This window comes from Rutilus rutilus, assembly GCF_951802725.1.
Source record: "Rutilus rutilus genome assembly, chromosome: 3".
NCBI classification, from domain to species: domain Eukaryota; kingdom Metazoa; phylum Chordata; class Actinopteri; order Cypriniformes; family Leuciscidae; genus Rutilus; species Rutilus rutilus.
The window spans coordinates 5670648-5685286 of NC_140211.1; the positions used below are offsets into that span (position 1 = coordinate 5670648).

Genomic DNA, 14639 nt, shown 5'->3' on the forward strand with positions numbered 1-14639 from the left:
TAAAGCATTTTCTTTCTTTTTTTTCTTAGTTTAAAGCATTTTTGAGTGACCTTGTCTTAAAATGGCTGAAAACAATCTGTTTTCAGCCCAAACTAAATGGGATTTTTAAATCATGTTGTTCGAAACCTGTGTTGTTTGAGTCATCTGACTCGTGCTCTTCCAAGTCTGGTCATATGATAATGTCTGATTTAAAAAAAAAAAAAAAACCATCCATGTTCGAACAAGCCATTATACACAGAAAATCTTCCTCTTTGCCACGGCTCTTGTTTGCATGCATTCAGATGTGGTTCCTCATATATTTCTGGTTTGTTCTGTTTCCTTTATGAGCACAATATATATAATTTACAGTTATTGTATTGCAAACACGTTCTCCAAACCGTCTTTTTGTGTTTCACAGGTTTGGACCGACAAGAGGGTGAGTAAATCGTGCCAATTGCTTCAAATTGTTGTAAAAAAAAAAAAAAAGATTAGCATATTGTTTGAAGACTGATGCGATGGATAAAGGTCAAGATCAGAGAGTCCGTAGGCGCTGGGTGTCAATAACATTTAAGTTGTGAATAATGTGGGTGATGAAGAGGAAGTGACTCGGCTCGGGGAATTTTAGGCCTGGTTTTTTTTATGGTAAATGCATGTTTTTTTTTTGTTTTTTTTTTATGCAAGACAAATGCACATGCTAGAGTCACGACTGATTTCAAAATGCTGTGATGGCCATTACGCCATGAAGGGATGATCTGTTTTCTTCACTAAGAAAGTCCACCAAAACACCAAGGCTTCATCTTAACGCTCCTACGAGTCGGTTATCACAAGATATGAAATGGGAGGAAACACGTGTTTCGTTGCACACTTCCTCATTTCTTCTGAAACCTTCACAGTACTTTCGACAATACAACACAGTCGACAGTGCTCTGGACTAGGACTCGCTCTCTCAGGGCCGGCGGGAAGGAAGGCCAACAGCATCAATGTCAAGGACCTGTTGATTTACATCGACAAGCCAACGAGCAATGAGTCCATGGAGAACCCTGCTAATCTGTATCGTGTGTATTCAACAAGGTGAACTCACTGGATTTCACGTTCATATTGTTGTATTGTGTAGAGTTTGTTGAGTTGATGTTACATAGTTTGGTCCTTTGGACAAGATTGTTGAAAAAAAAAATTGTTTAGAAATTGTTCTTTCAATGAGAAATAAAGTCAGTCTGAATTCTGCTTCATTGGAAACAGGGTGTTTCCCTTTTCTGTGAAGCGACAAAAAATGCTTTTCTCACATAGTGTGTTCACACACATGGACTTACCTGTGTTCGTTTTTGCAGTGTGCGGTAGAGAGGACTCCATTACTGGTTACTGCGACCAATCAGTCGTCTTGAAATCTGGTGCAGACACATCATGGAACCTCACCAAAGTTCAGTGGTCCATTTATAAGAACACAACATACATTGCAAGTCTAAAGGACGGCGATGTCACTTTATTCAGTTTTTGGACACATCAGGGTCGACTTGAGCTCGACACCAGAACTGGAGATTTAACAATAAAAAATCTGACTATGAAGGACAGCATGATATACACTGTGGCCCTGGTCACCGCCAGTGATGTTCGGGAAAAAAATCAAGTTCATCTCTCAGTCCGAGGTAAGAGAGAGAATTTATATCTAACAATCTACTAACACTCTTAAAAATAATGGGTTTCATAAAGTGATGCCATAGAAGAACCGCAAGACAAGAATTGATTCCGCAAAGAATCTTTCAGGCATCAGTTCATAACCCTTGTGTGGTGTTCATATTTTTGTTATTCAGCCAGAGTTCGTGAGTCTGGTGGACCCGCTGCATTTTTGGGTTTTTAATTCAACAGAATCAAACAATTTATGTTAAAATACTCAACAGATGTTTACTTCATCCCAATTACAAGCAATATAAACAGCATATATGGTTAATATTTTATCTTTAGCTTTGTTAGATCACATTTAAGAATTGCAACCTTGTGCGGGAACGGCAGGGGTAGAAACACAAAACTCACTTTTGCACTCACACTCTCTCACACTTACACACAATCTCTCTCACAGACTTACACACAATCTCTCTCTCATATGCACGCACGCACACACACATATACACGCAACACACACTCACACACACACACTTGCTCACTTGGATATGTGGTTTATACAGGGTTCCCGCGGGGCCTTAAAAGTCTTAAATTCTGAACTTTAAATTTAAGGCCTTAAAACGTCTTAAAAACAGCCAGATTTCCATCCGCGGTCTTAAATTTCATTTAGTCAGGTCTTAAAAAAGATTTTACCCTCGTTCATTTCCAGAAACGCTGGCCGCAGAAAGTTATTACAAAGTAGCAAAAAAGTATCGAAGTCGCTCGCCAAGAGGCAGTTCACATATCGCGTCTTTTTCGCGCTCAAGTTCATTCAAATGTAGGCGCCCGGTAAGCGTGCTTATAATTGAAGCGACACACTCGTTTTTTTCCAGGTGCAGAGACATGAAAAAAGACATGAAGGATGCGGGTGCACCCAAACACTACGGGTGTTTTTCTCTTCTCCGTAAATAAATCTTGTAACAGAGCGACAGCAAGTGTTTTTCGGCGGTGGAAATCCATTAGCCACTAAAACTTTTGTCATTGTGGAGAGCGCAGTGCATGGTTGCATAGCAACGACAGACGCCACGGGAAAATCGGACCGAATTTTACTATTAAAAATAAAAGATAAGCTAAACTGTATTGTAAATGTCAGTAAATCATTTTTTTATAAAAAAATGAGTCAAAAAAGATAAATTAAAGTCTGAAATATGTGAGGTTTACCTTTTTATAAAAACCTTTTTTGTCAACTTTATTTGAACTTGTACATGTTAGTATACAACATGTTGCAAGACACTTTTGAAATCTGGCTATCATTTTTAATCGTATTATTTTAATGTTTATGTTAGTGTGTATTGATGCTAATTTTATTTGTTATTTGCTGTTTTTCGACATAAAACTTGGTGAATTGATTTCATTGTGTAGTATTAGTACATTTTTAACAGGATTCTGTGATAACAGTGGTAATTTTTGGCACTATAATAATTAAATGAAATGTTCATGCCATTTCATCTCTAGTTATGATCAACTATGATCAACTAAAATCAACTAATTATGTGTTTTTTACAGTAGGCCTATAAAATGCAAAGTACAATTTTCTATAAAAAAATTATATCTGATTCTGTTCTTTTCTCTGACGCGCGTTATTGGGTCTGGAAGGTTACTAATGTGATTGCTTTATCTGTAAATTAAGTTAATGCTTTTTCAATTACTGAGTTCATTGAAATAAAATGAATTCTTTGATTTGAATATTTTTTTGGCAATGCGTCGTGTAGATCTTAAATTTCAATCTTTATGGTCTTAAAATGTCTTAAAAAGGTCTTAAATTTGACTAACTGAAACCTGCAGGAACCCTGTTATAGGCGTAATGGTTTTTCTAATGTACAAACTGTATAATCTATCCCCCTACACTAACCCGACCCCTAAACCTACCAATCTCAGAAAACGTTTGGCCTTTTTTGAATTTCAAAAAACACCATTAGTATGTTTTTTTAAGCCGTTTGGTTTATGAGGACACAGATGTCGTCATAAACCATGTTTACGTTGTAATACCCATGTCATTATACACATTTGTGTCCTCATAAACCATATACAAGAACACACACACACACACACAATAACAGCAGGCCCTGACAGGAGGAGGACAGAGTAAAGGTAAACAGGACCTAAAATTTCCACACTTTTATTGGCCCCGAACATCCTGTGTGTAATATAAATGTGTAGGGGGGTGTACAGTGTGTGGTCATTGAAAACGTGTTATGATATATGTTCTTCACAGAAAATGAGCCAAGGCCAAGGAGTCTGAGTTTAAAAAATAATTAATCTTATCATTTTTCTTTTGATAAAAAAATTAAAACGGGTCCTACAGACCCGAACACCATACAAGGGTTATGAACTATTTATTCGTAGCAAATTTTAACTATCTAAAGAGTATTTTTTCCACTATAAATAACCTTTTTGGCATTGGAAAGTAAAGGATGGTTAAGGTTCGTCATGGAATCATAGATACCAATGAAGAACCTTTATTTTTAAGAGTGACAATGACTTTCAGCCAGATTGAATAATTGATATATAATGTTTGACCCCGACTGCAGAACCAGTCAAGGAACCAAAAATCCAGAAAATGCTTGACTCCCTCAAAGACGGCCAATGCCACATGGCCCTTAACTGCACTGGGTTTCACCCAAATGTGAATCTGTCCTGGAAGCCTGACGGCGAGTTCAGCGGATCGTATATTTCTGGAGGCGCTGTCGGCTCTTCGCTGGTTCTTTTCACGTCATTCAGTGGCAACAGAAACGTGACGTTCAACTGCACCGCCTCCAATGGTCAACAGACAGAGACCAAACGAATCACAGTGGGATGTTCAGGTGGGTCTCTTTAACAGAGGAAACACTGTGAGGAGGTTTTACATTTATTTAAGAGGCTGTATACTGCGTATGTTTAGCATCAGGGCTTCAAAACACAAGCACATACGCCAAATTGACCCCCACTTTGATTTATAGATGATATCATAGAAGGGTTGCAGCAAAGTGAAAAAGTTTATTAACCGAAGTATAGTTTGGTTTTTACATGCAGGCAAGGGTACGCGTACAGTGTGCTTGAGGTAAATCTCATTTAGAGTTGTCAAAAGTACCAACTTTGGTAACAAGTCGGTACTGAAATTTAAAAAATGTGACCATTTTGTTATCATGCCATTTTGATCGCTGTTGTACAGATTCTTAACCACCTCTGATTTGCCATTGTGTTGATGTGCTCAGCGTAAATGACTGTAATTGGCTACAATGATCAACGTTTCAAAAACACAAGGTCTTTGACGATCTTTATCGAGCACTTATATCGATACATACTGGAGGGATCCGCTGATAGACGCCTGCTTTTAAATGCTCCCATTTGTATCTATGTAAGTGCTTGGTGAAGAGCGTCAAATATGTCATTCTTGAACATTGTAGCCAATCACAAACATATATGTTGAGTGTGTCAACACAATGGCCAATCAGAGACATACATGTTGAGCTTGTGAACACAAGGACCAATCAGAGACATATATGTTGAGCGTGTCAACACAATGGCCAATCAGAGACATATATGTTGTGTATGTCAACACAATGGCCAATCAGAGACATATATGTTGAGCGCATCAACACAATGGCCAATCAGAGACATACATGTTGAGCGTGTCAACACAATGGCCAATCAGAGACATACATGTTGAGCGTGTCAACACAATGGCCAATCAGAGACATACATGTTGAGCGTATCAACACAATGGCCAATCAGAGACATACATGTTGAGCGTGTGAACACAATGGCCAATCAGAGACATACATGTTGAGCGTATCAACACAATGGCCAATCAGAGACATACATGTTGTGCGTGTCAACACAATGGCCAATCAGAGACATACATGTTGAGGATGTCAACACAATGGCCAATCAGAGACATACATGTTGAGTGTGTCAACACAATGGCCAATCAGAGACATACATGTTGAGCGTGTCAACACAATGGCCAATCAGAGACATACATGTTGAGCGTGTCAACAAAATGGCCAATCAGAGACATACATGTTGAGCGTGTCAACACAATGGCCAATCAGAGACATACATGTTGAGCGTGTCAACAAAATGGCCAATCAGAGACATACATGTTGAGCGTGTCAACACAATGGCCAATCAGAGACATACATGTTGAGTGTGTCAACACAATGGCCAATCAGAGACATACATGTTGAGCGTGTGAACACAATGGCCAATCAGAGGTGTTTAAGAATCCGTTCAAAAGCTCAAAATGCTAAAGGGAAATTATGGTATCGGCACATTTTCAAAAACTTCAGTACCGACTTGGTACCGAAGTCTGTACTTTTTGACAACTCTAATAAAGCTTTGATAGCAACGTAGCAACACTGGCCCGGGCCATTATTTCACAGTCCACAAAAGAAACAGGAAGAGACAGATTACCGAAAAACAGACGCCACGTTGTCAAGCACTTGTGTGAGAGGGCTAATGTCTCCATGAAAGGAAAATGTCAATTGCTTTTTTTATGGAATATTGTTATTAATGATTTATCAGAGTCCATCATTATCTTTCTAAAATGTATTTTCCTGCATAATCTTACATAGTCCTCTTGCAGCATCTCTTCTCTTCTCTGCTGATAAGAGCGGGTCAACATGTCACTCACATGAGATCCACCAATAGAAAACAACAGCATAAACCACTAGTTTTTTCTTCACTATTGTGACATCTTCACGTGCTATGGAAAAGATGATATTTTCCACTTGTGAACTGGTATTTACCAGTGTGTTGTGTTCAAGTGCTTTTGTTGTCGTAATGTAGGGAAAAGATGGACTCACAGATCCAGACCTGTTATTTGGCTAAAACAATGTTAGATTGCTTAAGTCATCTGCTACAGCAAGAAGTCAAACGGTAAATAATATGCTGTATATTTTCTAGATCATGAATAGTAGAGATATTTTTTAAGGACAAGGGAGTTAATAGAGCTAATATTTCTGTTTTAGCTGCAAACGCTAGCTCTACCCAGAGCCATTGGGTCTACCCTTAAGTGAAGCATAGCTACTAGCCTAATCTTTCCTACCAGCTCAAAAACAGTGTTGTTGTAATAAGGCCTACCATACATACACGCACACATAAAGTGAATAACTGACCCCGGGTTTTTGTTTTCTAAAGACTTGCCATTCACGACTCTTGCGTTGCTCTCCGCTATTTTGAAAAGGTCAAAGGTTATCTCATCTCGGCAACTCGTGCCTTTAAATATATTGTACGAGCTGCCCAGTGGAAAATACCACATGAGGGGGGTGTTCATGTGCATTTTCCACGTCTGCTTTTGGTATTTACCATAATTACCATAGCCATAGCACGTGAAGGCTCCAATGTATCCGAGTGAAGCGACAAATGGGAAGGAAGGGGAACTTATTTTGCTTCAACATTACGAGGCACACAAATAATTAAAATGATGTGCACAAATCATTTAGAATAAATACTGCAGTATTACATAAAAAGTCAGTTTTTAGTCAGTATTGATTTCATGCTGACTTTAACACACGTGCAGTGAGGGAGTAAATACACTTCAATGCACTGAAGAATCATAAGAAAGGGGCTCAAAAGACATTGTTCCTGACAGAAGCAGTTTAACTGCCTGTAACTTCACAGCACTGATGCTTCAACAGGCCAGAGCCGGTGAATAGGAAGTCTACATAGATGCAAACGTTCTTTTGTTCTTTTCTTTCTAGAGGAGAAGAAGTGTGAAGTCTGCACTTGCAGTCCATGTGGTTCATGTTTTCCGTCTGTGGCGTGGACTATTGTGTTTACAGTCATATTAACTTTGGCTGCTGCATATGCATTTACACACAGAGGTAACAAACCTATCCTATAATCAAACTTTACAATACAACAGTTGCATGACTGATATTGTCGTATTAACTATAATTTGTCTTTCCTAGACAAAATTAAAGATGCCTTGCCTAAAGCCCTCCAGGATTTCTTCCAGAATATATGGTAATATACCACAGAGATCATAGATGTAAAGGACTCAGCGGTTTACAGCAATACTTATCCTAGGTGTTTATTTTTTGAAGTGGCTCAAGTCCTGACTCCGGTGGTGGTGGTGGTGGTGAAGAAAAAAAGTTGGACACGAAGAAGGACAAAAAAACCTCTGTATAAGATTCAGCTGGACAGTGACCAGCATGCATGCTTATTCAAAGAAATGAGCTGATATGACATTGTGCTCCACAAGAAAATAGTTACACATGTTGGGAGCATCATGAGGCCAGAAGCTTCAGTTTAAAGCAAATGATGAACTGTAAAGTTGTGACTTTGGGTTTGATCTCTGGATTCTGTGTATGAAATGCACCTGTGTGAATGATGATTCATGACCTACACACAACCTTTTTACCAACAATTATTATGAAACTATTAAAAAAAGGATGTCTTCAAAATCCATTTGGCTCAAATATCTGAATGTTTCTGCAAGTTCAGTTAAAATGGATGTAACTCTTCTGGTACTAATTTCCTTTCAAACTTTACTTGACTACAACCATGGCAGCTTTTTTATATAATAAATAGAAACATTTCACGAGCAAACAAAACAAAAAAATATATGTAAACTGGTAACCAGGACTGTTATAATGAATTGTAGCAGTGAATGTAAATGCAAAGTTCCTGTCCTGTTTTGTGTTCAGGGACTTTTATTTTGAAGTATATTTTCTGTTTCTGTTTTCCCCAGTGTTCACTGCCTTTGTTTCCATAGTTTCCTTAGTAAGTTTCCATAGTGATTAATTACCCACACCTGTTCTTTGTTAGCCTGTTATCCTCTGTATTTATGCCAGTGTTTCCCTTGTTCAGTGTCTGGTGTTTTCCTGGATGTTATGAGTGTGTAGTTTTCAGTTCTGCTTTGCCCGGGGTCTGGATTAATTCAGTTTTTTTTTTTGCCTACGTGTCCCTTAGCCTGTTTTTTTTTTTTTAATAAAAGCTTTTGATATAGTTGGATGCTACTCTCTGTCTTTCTGAAACACCCGCATTACACAAGTGTTTCATATGTATAATGTTTTAGCGGTTCCCATTATGGGATAATTTGATGGATTTAGGGTACGTTTACAGGACAACCATGTACTAAAAAGTTTCTCATTTGTGTTTTTCGCGTACAGGCGATAACGTTGTCAAAATGATCCCTGTTCACACGGATCTGATATAATTATTAAAAATGCTGCCAGGCCAGTAGATGGCAATGTTACATTGTAAAGAAACCCTACGCACCTAAAGACTGAACACGTAACATGCACACATCACTGTTTTCAAAAGCTTTCATTCCCAGGCCCCCAAAACACTACTGTCGTATAAATGACCAGCCCCTTAGTTTGAATTAATTGAGTTTTAATCATTTTTATTTTGAAATTGTATGAATTAAACATCACTCGTAGAAATAACTGAAATAGTCCATTAAACATGAACATATCATGCAATAATTTAAGATGTATCATAGAACATTTTTGGCATAAAGTGTTCTTTAAAATTCAGTGAAGAACGCTAGGGTTCTATAGAGTGCAACAGACAAGTTCCGAAAGTAAAAACTCAATTTTCTCCATACTATGGAAATTGTTTTTTAACAATAACTTAAACCTTTAAAGACAGCCCTACTGTGAGCTACGAGGTTGCTAATCGATAGTATTTGCTTCTGTTGGAGCCGTCAGCCCGCATTATTTCAGCTTATTCTTTTTTAAACAATAATGTTTAACAGCCAAATTCCTGGTGGCAACTACATTACCCATGATGCTGTACAGAAGAAAAAAAAAATCCACCAATCAGAGAGTTGAAATGAGCGAAATGTGCCAACAGAGGTCTTTAGCTCCGCCCACTCCCATGAAGCGCCACAAATGTAATTGAGTCAGTGTTCCTATACATCCTCAAATACTTATTTATAGTAAATCATTTTCAAAATATGAGGCATTGTCTAATTAAATTATTTGAAATTATTTCAAAATATTTGAATATATATGCACATTTTTCAATAAACAACACATTGTTTTTATTCACATAATATTTTTAAATGAGTACTTTTATATTTATCCATTGTTTTTCATTCGATTATGCTGTTCACAATGCTTTATGGGATTGAAGGGGGTGGATTCTGGACTACAATGAGTGATTATAATGAAGGTATTATTATTTTTTTTTTTTACATATTCAATGATTTGAATGACTAGTTATAGAATGATATATACGTTTAATGAAATGTGCTATCTCCATGATTTTGAGACGTGTTAAAACTTATATCTACTCTTCTAGACTGGGGTTACTTCACCTGTCGTATGCATGACCACTTCTTAATTAAAGCATTTAATTAAACTTTTCAATACTCAAATACTAGATAATTTTAATGGAATAATTGTCTGAATCTCACACTGATAGAAAGAGCATGTTATCTTGAAGAAAGTCTCTTGTTTAGAACAGAGCTCAACTAACTGCGCTGTATTCTTTGTTACACACTTGTTTTCTTCGACATGCTGGCCCCTAAAATAAATTCAATGAAAGTCAATGGCCAAGTGGCCAACTAAAGGGCTTCAACAACCTTTGTACATGGACCTTATGAAAAAAATAAAGCCAAACTTGTTTGTACAGAAGGGGGTGGACTGGAATAATCTGCTGCTCCAATGTAAATGTAATGAGTGATTATAATCAAGGTATTAATCAATAGGCTATGTTTCCTTCTAAATATCAAATGAGTTGAATGACTTCTCTGGAGATTTTACTGTGTTATAGAAGTTACCAGTGTGATTACTGAAATGTTCTTTTCATGTATTCTCTAATGTCTGTATTTGATATCTGGATGCAGTAATTAGGCTATGTTCACACTTAGCGTCTTTTTTGACAAGAAAAAGTTGACAACGGCGTTTTTTTAGCAAAAAAAGGAAGGAAACTGTATGGTGCTCCATTTTTTCTTGTTGTTTTTTTTGTTATGGAAACGACAGGTCTCGCTACTCGCTTGTCATTGGTCAGCTGTCAACAAAGCGCTTGACGTAGGGTGTTCTTTTCAGAAAAGTTGAACTTTTTTCAACTTAAAAAGACGCTCTGAGCTGCAGAAAAAGACGCCGGCGGTGGCGTCTAAAAAAGCACTCAGGACTTTTTTGAAAAAACGGTTTACTCCATAGGGTTATAATGTAGAACAGATGCTGGCAGTTTGAAAAAAGATGCTAAGTGTGAACATAGCCTAACAGTGCTCGCTTAATTTAGCCCGGCTTCCAGAAATGAAATATGGACTTGGTTTGTGTTTGAGAAAGGTCTTCAACGTGTTAAAACATACAGGGGTCATTGAAGCCAATAGTTTAAAGGTCCCGTTCTTCGTTAGCCTGACTACGTCAAGACTTCCTACTTCCGCTCAATTTCATTTCGCTTCTGTAGTAAGTCTGAGATAGCAGCTTATCTTTCAGTTTTCCACCGGCTTTCGGACGGCCGGGCCAATCAACGAACAGAGGGCGGGCTGAGAGCCGTGACGTAGACGCTGATTGTACCGTGGATGCATAGATTTACTTCACAAATAATCTGCAAAAGTCGCGCACAGCCACGTTTACTCCGGTATTTCGCTCGATGGTTTTGTTTTCGCATCATACATGTGTTTACAGTGGAAGTTAGATGCGGCTGAGCATGCGCATAACACACGCCATAACCAAACGTCATGTGATTGGCTTACGGGTAAAACCAATGGTTTTAAACTTCAGACAAGCGCCCCCCCGCGAGAAAGAAAACACTTTTCAATTGTGCCATGCCAGACTCTGTCTACAAAGCAAAGCGAAGTAGCAGAGTTTGGTATTACCAGGCTAGTTCATCGTGATCCCATGTTTCAAACTTTAGTTAGTGTGTAATGTTGTTGTTAGAGCATAAATAATATATGTAAAATTATAAAGCTCAAAGTTCAATGCCAAGGCAAGGCAAGGCAAGGCAAGTTTATTTATATAGCACATTTCATACACAATAGCAATTCAAAGTGCTTTACATAGAAGAAATTAAAATAATAAAAGGAATAAGAATAATTAAAACAGTTTAGAAAAATAAAATACAGTACAGTACAAACAGTCGGACGAACAGTGGCACAGTGCTCATTCAGTAAATGCATAGCTAAACAGATGTGTTTTGAGTCTGGAGCACATCTGATCTCCTCTGGAAGCTGGTTCCAGCTGCGGCTGGCATAATAGCTAAAAGCGGACTCGCCATGCTTTGAGTGAACCCTTGGTATTTCTAGCTGATATGATCCTAATGATCTGAGTGATCTGTTGGGTTTATATTCAGTGAGCATATCTGCAATATATTGAGGTCCTAGGCCATTGAATGATTTATATACCAGTAATAATACTTTAAAATCAATCCTAAATCTAACTGGGAGCCAGTGTAAAGACCTGAGGACTGGTGTGATGTGTTCATATTTTCTGGTTCTGCTCAGAATCCTGGCGGCAGCGTTCTGTATGAGCTGCAACTGTCTTATGGTCTTTTTGGGAAGGCCAGTGAGGAGTCCATTACAGTAATCCACCCTGCTGGTGATGAAAGCATGAACAAGTTTCTCTAAGTCTTGTCTGGAAACAAAGCATCAAATGCTTGCAATATTTTTCAGATGATAGTATGCTGATTTAGTTATAGCTTTGACATGACTACTGAAACTAAGATCTGACTCTAGTGTCACACCAAGATTCCTGACTTGATTTTTTACAGTTCTTTGTAACAGTAAGTGAGACGGCCTAAGAACTCCTGCGTGAGTCTTGAAGCTGACTTCTGCTGATGAAACTGCAAATATGTCACACAGCTATATGTCACAAGAGTCACTGGAACCAACAGTTTAAGTGACCATTTCTTAGTTAAAGCATTTACTTTACTGTTATATATTAAAGTGTCGTCTCACTGAGAGAAATAACATGTTATCTTAATGTTTTAGGAAGAGTCTCCTGTTGATAGTTTCTTCAAGGTTGGATTTGGTCGGACTCTGTGCGTGTGTGGGTGGGTGTGTGTGTGTGTGTGTGTGTGTGTGTGTGTGTGTGTGTGTGTGTGTGTGTGTGTGTGTGTGTGTGTGTGTGTGTGTGTGTGTGTGTGTGTGTGTTCTTTGTAACTGTAAGTGAGACGGCCTAAGAACTCCTGTGTGAGTCTTGAAGCTGACTTCTGCTGATGAAACTGCAAATATGTCACACAGCTATATGTCACAAGAGTCACTGGAACCAACAGTTTAAGTGACCATTTCTTAGTTAAAGCATTTACTTTACTGTTATATATTAAAGTGTCGTCTTACTGAGAGAAATAACATGTTATCTTAATGTTTTAGGAAGAGTCTCCTGTTGATAGTTTCTTCAAGGTTGGATTTGGTCGGGCTCTGTGCGTGTGTGTGTGTGGGTGTGCGTGTGTGCGTGTGTGCGTGTGTGTGTGTGTGTGTGTGTGAGTATTCTTGGTAACAGGTTAAGGAACAAGTGGCATTACTGGAGATTGACTGACTTGTTTTCTTCGACATGTTGACGCCTACACACACAGTCTTGTGACCTCGGAGGATCACTGGTACTCAGGGTCCTGGCGGCAGCCGTACACACTATGGAGATGAGCTACTGCCTATCAGCCCATGTGTGGAAATATACTTTGTTTATCTAGTTCTTAGCCAATCAGAATCATTCAACCTGAAGTAATGACGTAACTTAGACCTCGGTGGAGGGTATAACTGCTGTGATCTTTGTAAATGAAAAACAGTGCGGCCTGTGAACTCCTTGTGAGTCTTGAAGCCGACTTCTGCCTGATGAAACCACAAACTATCTTAAATGTTCTTCAATTGACTGCACTTCTGACTCCGGGTCTTCTTTCATCATATCTGGTCCTGGGTCTTTAACTAAATTCCCCAACAGGATCTTTCCTTTACTAAAGCCGTTAAGTACACAGTCTTTGTATTTTTGCTTTAAATAATTTTTTTAATAATATGATCATGGCGTATAACCTTAGGACCGTAAGTGTGAGGTTGTGCGTGTCAGTGTATACGTGTCAGTGTCACAGTATTCTCAGAACTGACACATCGGTTTTAGGGCATTGTGACAATGGGAAGTGGTCAAGTTTAACCAGAAATGGACATACCACCTTTATCTCAGCAGATCTGCAGATGAGTCAGTACTTCAGAAATAAGCCTCCTAAAAATGACGTTCCACTGAAACATTTGCACACTCGATCAAACTTCCCAGTGACATTATTTCAGAAGTATTTCAATGCTTTATTTACATCCGTTCTTCTCTTAGGCTCAAGGTCGCTTTACAGATAAGATCAAAATAAATACACAACTTATTGCCTACGTAAGAGCTGGCTATAGTAAAACACGAGTTAGAGCAGAAGATACGACAATGGAAGACTATTAACACCATGTTTAGTCAACAGTGACTTTCAAGCTGCTGATCTGCACTAAAATCCTGGGTAACACTTTAGTTTAGGCTCCAGTTCTCACAATTAACTAGTTTATTAGGATATTGGCTGTTTTTTAGTACTTATAAAGCACATATTAATGTCTTATTCTGCATGACCATATTCTACATCCCTTAATCCATACCTAAACTTAACAACTATCTTACTAAACAGTAATAAGCCGTTATGATGAGTTTATTGAGGCAAAAGACGTAGTTAATAGTGATAATTGGACCCTAAACTGAAGCGTGACCCATCCCATGGCTTATAATCGAGACGGGAAACAAGACCTTGCTCTCGTGGGCGTTACTGGCGAGTCTCAGAAACAAGATATGGTTTGTTTCTGAAAAGTAACTAAATCTATTGAAGTTGAGCATTGGAGTGACGTGTCAAAGGTGAGACCGCTTCTGGCAGAGGAAGTAAGAGACAGGAGACGAGCCGTGAAAGAGAAGTAATGGTGCTGATGGAAAGAGAAATGAAGGGACCCATGATGTCTGTAAATGTCTGACGTTAATTTAAGAAGGGGAAGTGAGTGACTCTTTGCTGACCGATAGCAAAGGCTAGATACTCCTACATTTAAACCTCCAGGTTCTCTATAGTGCATTAGCGCCCGTCCACTTTTTCAGAGGCGTTGGTTCCATAACTAT

At 38.4% G+C, this 14639-nt stretch overlaps 1 protein-coding gene across 1 annotated transcript; it reads left to right on the forward strand.

The window, feature by feature from the left end:
• The first annotated feature begins 862 nt into the window (after nt 1–862).
• LOC311287723 (SLAM family member 5) lies at nt 863–8569 on the forward strand. Its single transcript, XM_084404751.1, has 6 exons — nt 863–1050; nt 1308–1622; nt 4167–4439; nt 7320–7442; nt 7530–7584; nt 7665–8569. The coding sequence occupies exons 1-6, from the start codon at nt 1002–1004 to the stop codon at nt 7747–7749; spliced, it is 900 nt and encodes a 299-aa protein (XP_084260877.1). The 5' UTR covers nt 863–1001; the 3' UTR covers nt 7750–8569.
• The last annotated feature ends 6070 nt before the right edge of the window (nt 8570–14639 follow it).